Genomic DNA, 9,298 nt, shown 5'->3' on the forward strand with positions numbered 1-9,298 from the left:
GTCTACATTGGAGTCAAAGCAAGAGGTATTAGTTGTGCCCGCACTCAGCTAATTAGCAAAAAAGAAGTCAATAACAGGTGGTGGGTGCACTATGCCTACAGAATGCGATTCCACGTGTCTTAGCTGCAAGACAAAAACTTCCAAACATCTCTGGTCCTCAATTGCATCTCTAGGGATCCAAACCCCTGCTGAAATAAACTCTCCCTGGAATGTCATAATACACTATATATTTGCAACTGTGATGCTACTCTAGCTTTCTTCAGTTGGCAAAATCCGATCCTCCACTTCATCAACCCACCTACCTGTCACCATCCTCGACTGGTGTGACTGCAAAGTTAATCAATAGTTGTATGTCAACTACCTATCGACAGCTTGCCAGATGCCAGATGACGATGTCATGTGGAGTTGGCCCGGAGTGTGTTGCTAATGTGTCTTTCCACATCCATGAGTGAAATTGGGTCTAATTCATTTCCTCTACGTTATGTTTCAATATGCCTGAGGCCATTTAAGCTCTGTAGCCAAGTTTGTTTGTCAAGCATTTCACACTAAATTTGGAAGCTATTATGCAAGCTTGCCGAAGTGCTCTAGGCATACCACCCCATCATTTATCTACCGCTAGCACACGGAGAAAAGAAAGTGCACTTGTCTCGAATGTATAGAGATGATCCATGATTTTTCAAAGCAGAATCCTCAAAGGCAAAAAGATGTACGTTTATAAGTTACCAATTTTGCCTTCTGTCGAGTTTTTGCTAGATATAGATCACTTATTTTTAATGGGCAAGAAGAGAGCTTTGTCCCTGCACAAGGGACTTGAAGGTGCTAATAGACTTGTGATACTAGATACATACTAAATTGGTTCTCTTATCATCTCAAGGCACCACTATTAGGAGCCAACCTATAAAACGTGCATTCGCGAGTTCTTTAAAATCTCTCTGATAAATCATTGACATGAATACATTTGACCCGTATTTTAGTATGAAGAGGTAATTTTCCAAAATGGACTTCATACGACCCTTCCTATCAATATTTCTCTATTAAATTCCCTAACTTTCAAATTTTCAAAAATAACAAACCCCTCTATTCAACTCCGTGGTAGGATAACCCGATTATACAGTGGAACCCCCAGATCTACCATATGGGTAAATAGGTGCAATGAAAAGGCATATATTTTACAGTAACAATCCTGGTGTCCATGCATCTGGTGACGGTGGGAGATGAAATTCAACATAGATGGAAGTACACGTAGCTTTGCACTCTCGATATTATGCTCTTTGAAATGAAAACTGCACATTCAAAGCGCCAAACTTACGGAACATAGAAATGTTTATTCAGATATAGGGGTTTTACACAAATCTAGATTTTATGAAGAGGTTTGCTGCACTTCCTCTAGGTCAATAACCATTTGTCCAAATGTCGAATAACCTGATTCTTTAGCTACTCTTACAATGTGAACAGAGGGGCTCCCTTGAAAAATGAGCCCCAAATTAAGCCGCATATCTATGCACCTTTCCAAAGAAATTCTGCAATTCCCCATGACCCTCATTTCAATAAGAATGTGACTTCAATAATTGAGCTTCAAATCCAAATGCCATCTCTTCACGATCAGTAATCATAACCTGCAAAAAACATCAATTATCTCAATCACTTCATTCACATATCCATATAAACTTAAGGGTACGCCTGGGTTGCATTTTGATGGGCACATCACACCTTTTGGGGTATCTTTCCCGTTTTGAACAGGGAAAAATGTGACAAAAAATACACTACTATGAAATCTCTAAATTTTGACTGGTAAGGGTGCCCATCAAACATCAACCCCTTTGCCCGCCAAAAATCAACCCTTGGGTACACCAAGTGGGTCATAAAGCGTACCCGAATTGTCCATAGGGTTACCGGCTGGCGCAGACTCTGGCTCCTTTATATCCACGACCACCACATCAGAGGTAAGGAAGGTCTTGGCAACAGAGGCGGCGTGCTCGAGGCAACAGCGTACCACCTAGAATACCAGCACGACCAGTCACTCAATTCGGTAACTTGTGAGCAGTAGTCAAGGAAAGTTATGGGTTTAAAATGCTCTTGCCTTTGTGGGATCAATAATCCCTTCTGCAATCAAATCTCCGTATGTCCCTGTTGCAGCATTATATCCAAAGCTGGTGTTATCGTTCTTTAAAACTTTCTCAACAACCACACTGCCATTCACTCCAGCATTCTTTGCAATAAGCTTTAAAGGATAACTCAAAGCTCTCTTCACAATATCAGCTCCAACCTGGAGACAGAGGAAACAACCAGGAACAAAATAAGACTTTGTGATGTTCGTACAGAAAGATGTTAAAAAGTAAAGTTAAAGTAGAACCTGCTGCTCATAGTTGTCCAAACTAGCCTTGATACCATCCACTTTCGACGCCAATCTGAGCAACGCACAACCTCCCCCCACGACAATTCCTTCCTCAACTGCAGCCTGGCATTGAAATAGGATAATCAGAAGGCCACAAAATAATGTTTTTCTTTTTAATTCAACACATATCCTTACAATACACCAACACAATATTTGAAAATTCAGACACCAACAAAAAGCCAATTTCTTATGGCTATATGTCAATCCTGGCAAAAAGAAACTAAACTTCAAGAACATTACACAAACAACAGCACATCAGAATGTAAAAAATTACAAAATACCCTGAAATTAGGATCTTCGATGGTACTGTGAGCTCTCAAGATGAAATTGAACATTATTTTAAGACATATATGCCTCTATTTGTGAGCTCAGCAGTGAATAGATTTGTCTGAAGACACTTAAAGTTAGCTCTCTATTGCCAAAAAGACTAACTCATGCAACAATTGGGATACTCCATCCAAAATAACACAAGGACATCTTAAAATTATTTCTATTTGAGGGGTATATCCCCAAATTTCGGGGGGATTTTGGTAATTTTCCCTGAGACAAAATTCAAACCTAAAAAGTTGGCAAAAGCCTATTCCTAAGAACTATAGCTCGTTATTTCCAAGAAAAAAGCCAGCACACTTACAGCTGAAGCACCCTTAGGCACGTGCCTTCCTAAGGAACTTAATGCATGCGTCTCAAGATATGCTCATGAACATGATGCACACTCAAACTCAAATACAAAACCCATCACATCTAAGACTGAGCTAGCATGGCAGACTCTGGTTATGAGGATACTTCACTGATTCAATTCATCAGCACAGAAACTTTATGGACAAAAGCCTGAATTTGTCTTCTCATTGATGCATTATGATGGACATTTGATAGCTGAAAGTCTCCTAAGCCAGAAATGTTAAAAACGGACATATCCCGACGTTCAACAAAGTAATGTGTACTAACCTCACTGAACAGAATAACATGACAAATCGGAAACTTTTAATAATTAAAGACACACACACACACCTTTGTGGCATTCAATGCATCCTCCACCCTCAGCTTCTTTTCTTTGAGCTCTGTCTCTGTTTGTGCACCAACCTGTACAACACTCCACGATGAGTTAGCTCAGTAAGAGAAAAGGCAGCACTTGAAGCAGTTCTCATCGGAAACAAATCTAACCTGAATGATGGCAACACCACCAGAGAGCTTGGCAATTCTTTCACCCAATTTCTCCCTTTCGTAATCTTGTTCTGCAACCTAGACATCAACATTGACAGCAGGACCACACATATGGTGGTGATTCAAACAGCGACAGCGCCTCATTCTATGACGAAGTGTCTACTCATTGACAGAAACATACCTCGATTAAGTTCTTAATCTGAGCAACTCGCTTGGTTACTTCTTCTTGAGTCGTTCCATCACCTACTATGGTTGTAGAATCCTTGGTAAGCACCACTTTAGATGCGGATCCAAGAACTTCCCTTCCCACTTTGTCAAGAGAAAGACCCATTTCATCCCTCACCACAGTTCCTAATATCATGAACACAACCAGCATAAGAATAAGGATGCAAATTTGAGATGCAAAGTTCGAACATTAAAGCATGTGCAACTTACCTCCAGTAAGAATTGCAATGTCATCCAAATATTGACTCTTTCTTTCACCGAAACCGGGTGCTTTTAAGGCTGCAATTTTCAAGGCACCCCTCAACTTATTGACAACTAATGTGGCAAGAGCCTCCTGTTCAATATCCTCAGCGATTATGAGCAGGGGATATCCACCACGGATTGCATCTTCCAGGATGCTAATAATGTCTCTGGCTGTGGTAATCTTCTTGTCAACCAGGAGCAACTAATACAAAGAAAAAAGATGGGCAAAAGATATCAGTGCATAGTAGGGACGGTATATAACATAGAAGAGCCCATCGAATATCAGTGACTTTAGCATCTTACAAACCTTGCAGTTGCTGAACTCCACTGTCATCTTCTCAGTATCTGTAACAAAATAAGGAGAGATGTACCCTCGGTCAAACTGCATGCCCTCAACAACATGCAGGCTGTTCTCCGCACTCTTCCCTTCTTCAAGGGTTACCACACCTTTCCTACCAACTTTGCTCATGGCCTCTGCAATCATATTACCAACCTCATAGTTGTTTCCAGCACTGACAGCGGCCACATCTGCTAGCTCACTATCCTCTACCTAAAATAACATCAGATCAGTTATCAGAGGCTTCTCCCAAGTACACGACATAATTCAAAAAAGTCCGGCGACTCACATCTTTTGACATGATCTTCAATTCCTCTACTAGTGCCTTGACAGTTTTCTCAATTCCTCTTGTGATTTGAATCGGATTAGCGCCTGCAGCAACGACCTGTACGAAAACAATTCGCTCACTGCAACTCTCAACAAATGCATAAAATAAAACAAAAAAATCACTTGCCAAATGTACTACCTTAACACCTTCTGCTATAAGGCCTTGTGCAAGGACAACTGACGTTGTTGTTCCATCGCCAGCCAAATCATTGGTTTTTGCAGCAGCTTGCCTGACAAGCTTTGCTCCAATATTTTCAACAGGATCTTCAAGCTCCACCTATATAGGAAACATGTCACAAAGGCATTATTGGAAAACAGTTGACGGCTATGCGATAGGCACAACAGCAACAAGCTAGCAACCGGACATTATACACTGATTAGCAAGAGTGACAGTCAAACCTCCTTAGCCACAGTAACACCGTCATTGACAATCTTAGGAGCACCGTACTTGCTTTCTAAGACCACATTTCTTCCTTTGGGCCCTAATGTTACACCAACTAGGTCAGCTAGTTTGTTGACACCCGCCTGCATTTCACAAAGGAGTAGTCTGTTAGATACCATTCTAAGAGTTTCAAAGCGCACAAAAAAAAACAGGTAGATCTTCACACGTGCTTACTATTGCCTCAACAGACGCGCGAACAACATGAGAGCAAAAACACAATGGCTTCACACTGACTAAAAAATAACTAAAGTAAGAAAAGGGTGACCAAACCCTCTGCATGCAATCTGTATTTGTAAGGATTGCATATGACGAGGACTTCAATAGCTGACAGTATAGGCACCATGGCACAAGCAGTGACCTGGAGCAGATATTTATCTAAAGTTGAACTGCCTCTATGCAGACATCAGTATGCCCTAGAGCAGAATTTTGCTTAACATGCAGTGATTTCCATTATGCAGATTGGGCTGACTGTGCAACCACTAATCAAAGGTATATAGTCCTGTGATGACATTGAGATAGCATAGAAGCCACAATAATCACGTCATTGATTCATCTTTCATCACGTGAGGCTGTGAGCTCCATTACAACGAGCTAACCACTACGATGGGCGTAAAAACTTCTCCCCTGCAGAGAATGAAAGGCTACTAGCAAGCTGAGGGCTAGATGAGCCCATTGACCACCTGCTAATGCACAAATATCTCACGTATCCTCATGAGGTCAGAAAAGTGAACCAAAGAGAGACACATATTCATGGTTTGTGAAGCAATCCTTCACCCTAAGAGCACTGCGTGTGCGCAATCCATGTCCCACGTACGCATCTCCACATGAAATCCTGCTAAACAATCAAAATGGAACAAACCTGCAGCTTCTTCATGGTCGAGCCATCTTTGTTGAAGTAGAGTTCCTTCGCCATTGCCCTTGTCTGAACAAGGGGAGTTCTCTTAAGCTTGGCTCCTTTGCAGGACACAACGTCCTTCTGCGAAAAAGAAGCAAAGGAAGCAGACGAAGACAGGCCATGGAAGCTTCTTTCAGAGGGAAGGAAAGCCTTATCATTGCCACCGATGGAGCTCACAATTCCGGCCTTTGCCACAGCAGATACCCCAGCATATATGGCCGCCATTTCCACTGCAAAACCCTAGCGACTCGACTGCTGCTACCTAGAAGACGAGGACGCAGAGGTCGAGCTGGGAGGTTAGGGTTTTAATGGCCTGAGGTGAAGGAAACACAGCGAGGGACGTTAAGAGAAGCTTCTGTAGATATTTTATCCTCAAACCTTCATACCCATTTTGAGACTGTTAAAAGTAAAGTTTTGATGGGGTTAAATTGCCAGTAGAGTAAGGTGCAGGAACTCGGGAGTGGGGAGTGTATGTATGTACGTGTGGCTGAGTGAAGGCCAAAAAGTATCATGAAACACCCAACGATAGGGGACACCCAGACAAACAACTCTCTAAACTAGGTCATTGAAACGAGTATACCAATTGGCTAGGACATGCCATTCAAAAATGATGACAACATGCCTAAAAGAAGGGTGTATCTCAGATAGAATTGGATTTGTGTGTATTTTTTATGTTTGTAGTAGTATGCAGAGAGGATGTTGTTGACAGCAACATGCCTAAAAGAAGGGATGGTGCGTGTATCTTAGATAGAATTGGATCTATGTGTATTTGTATGTGTGCGGTGGTATGCAGAGAGGGTGCAACATCTTCCATGGCCTTGGCTATAGCCAACTGCATCCAAGGTCTAGTCTTGTAAACTTGTACTTGCTCAAAGACACTACTATCACTAGGTCTAAAGGGATTACCTCTAAGCAACTATTTCTAACATTTACCAAAAAAAATTGCCTCAAGTCACAAGGATATAGGAATTCATGGGATTCGCTTCTTCAATCTTTGCATAAATTTTTCTAATTCCTTGGAGAGGTTTTATGGGTTGTATATTCTATTGGTGTCATAAAAGATGTTGAGCAACAAGAAGGCTATGTCAAGTGAAACTTGGAACCCTAGCAATATGATCCTTGAAATGAAAAAACCTTGGAAATGTGATAAGTCTCTTGTGATATACACAAAGGGAGTAAAATAGGAGTCAAAACTAGGCACATTGTGTGTGTGTGTGTGTGTGTGTGTGTGTGTGCGCGCACACGCGCACGCACACACGTGTGATCCTAGATTTCCACAATTGTTCGCAATCACAGAATGTGTGAATAGGCTAAGAGGACACTAAAGGACACCCAAGGTTTAGGGCTATACCATGAGGATGTTAGCCTTAGGACTTTGGGAATGCACACACAAGAAGAAGAAGAGAAAGAAGAAGGAGAGGAAGACAAGGAAGATAAATTTTTGTGCTAAGTTCAAAGATGATGTTGCCATAAGGGGGTCTTCATATTTTTGGGAATCTAAATAGAATAATGGAAGAAGAATCTTAGATCAAAAATGATTTTGTGTGCCACATACAGAGATAAGGAAGCTAAGGGCAATGTGTGTGTTTTTATACTAACCAAAAAACCCCTCTTAGTGGGGTAAAAAGGCACCTTGACAATCTAATGTGTATGTTAACTACAAATACATATTGGTTGTGATGCAGGAAGAGCGTGAGTTGGCACTCTATGTATATAGGGTTGCCTATCATTAGGGATTTGTAATCTTTGTAAGCCCATCCATAGGGGAGTAAGCTCAAACCTTCACAATACAGCTTGTTCATAATATAAAGGCTTTGTGAATAGATTGAATAATTCCAAACCTTAACAATAAGCTCTCAGCTTTGTTCACAATGTAAAGGCTTTTGTGAATAGATTGAACTGTCCCACCAAACCTTCACAATAAGCTCTTAGCTCGTTCACAATGCAAAGGCTTTGTGATTGACGAGGTTATCTTACATTGGCACGTAATTTCGAGTTGATCTCAAAGGTAGGGAGTCTCTCTCCTCGACATTGTGTGGCCATCTGGCATACATAAGTATCCAAAGTTCCTTCGAGCTATGTAGAGCTACATGGACACCCCAACTTTGACCAAAGCATATCTTATCTTGAATTTTGGGTGAAGCGACAATTATTGCACAGTCAACATTTGTTTTATTTAAACAATTATTGGCTACATTTTTGTAAGATTTTGACCTTAGAATCTTAGGAACATATGTGGAACTTATCTTGCACTTAACAGGGGGTGTGATTGGTGTAGGAGTGTGGCTTCCCAGTGATGGTACTCCTTGTTTCTCATCATATCCCTCTATGTAGGAGTATGGCGACTTGCCATAGCTAGCTCTTGTGTCAATTTGTGGAGTATGCCATGTTATAGGGGTAGTAACTAACACAACTGATGAAACTATGGAGGGTGTTTAGGACTAACATTCATAATAGAAAAGTGATGACTTTATGTATGTAGTATGCCTTCTTATACATGCATTTAGATACAAGGATAGATAGGATTTTGCAGGCAATTTGTTAGAAGGGCTTGACCTTTTAGCCATGGAAAGCGAGTTATCGTATCTAAGAAGTTTCAACTAAAAAAGGAGACATGTTCAAAGGGAGATTTCCTATGCTTCAAAGGATGATAGAGATATGAGAGGGTTCACACAAAGAGAGACGGATAAGCTAAGCTTACCCAACAACCCTACCCTTAAGTAAGCCAAAGGGGGTTCTACAAAACATAGTGCCTCCCCTTAATAGGTGTATACTAGACATTTAGAGAGGTTTCCCCATTCGGGTGTAGGTGCAAAAACATATAGACCCAACAATTGTTTGAAAGAAGTACAAAATTTCATAGAATATCTCCATTAGAATCATAACAGAAATTTGTTCCGTCATCATCCTTCTTCTTCTTTGACCATAGTGGTTTTGTCTTCACCTTTGATTTTGTCGTGGTTGGATCTTCCTTGGTTGTTGATTTTGTCCTTTAGATAGTAATATGTTGATTAATAGTTGTTTTAATTCCACAGTGAACACACAAGGGCCGGCTTTATAACAATTCTTGACAAAATGGGTACCTTTGGCATGAATAGGGCACCTTTTCTTTCGGTATGTAGCAGTTGTTACCATATACATGTGGTAGTGATGTGTGTGAACACACTAGGACCACCGGGGCATTTTTTCCCTCTTTAGGAGGTTTTTTCTCCCATGCGTGTATATACGCCCATCACTCTAGGTCTATCTATCTTTCCATTGCACACTAAGTAT

At 41.0% G+C, this 9,298-nt stretch overlaps 1 protein-coding gene across 1 annotated transcript; it reads right to left on the reverse strand.

The window, feature by feature from the left end:
- Positions 1 to 1,305: 1,305 nt before the first annotated feature.
- On the reverse strand, positions 1,306 to 6,414 carry LOC147424781 (ruBisCO large subunit-binding protein subunit beta, chloroplastic). Its single transcript, XM_086499480.1, has 13 exons — positions 5,990 to 6,414; positions 5,088 to 5,213; positions 4,828 to 4,965; positions 4,651 to 4,746; positions 4,332 to 4,574; positions 3,992 to 4,226; positions 3,738 to 3,907; positions 3,557 to 3,634; positions 3,404 to 3,475; positions 2,354 to 2,458; positions 2,081 to 2,266; positions 1,873 to 1,996; positions 1,306 to 1,616 (listed from the first exon to the last, which is right to left on the reverse strand). Exons 1-13 carry the CDS (start codon positions 6,248 to 6,250, stop codon positions 1,603 to 1,605), a joined length of 1,848 nt encoding a protein of 615 aa, XP_086355606.1. The 5' UTR covers positions 6,251 to 6,414; the 3' UTR covers positions 1,306 to 1,602.
- Between the last annotated feature and the right edge of the window lie 2,884 nt (positions 6,415 to 9,298).

This window comes from Adiantum capillus-veneris, chromosome 25 (assembly GCF_014529385.1).
Source record: "Adiantum capillus-veneris isolate H3 chromosome 25, ASM1452938v2, whole genome shotgun sequence".
NCBI classification, from domain to species: domain Eukaryota; kingdom Viridiplantae; phylum Streptophyta; class Polypodiopsida; order Polypodiales; family Pteridaceae; genus Adiantum; species Adiantum capillus-veneris.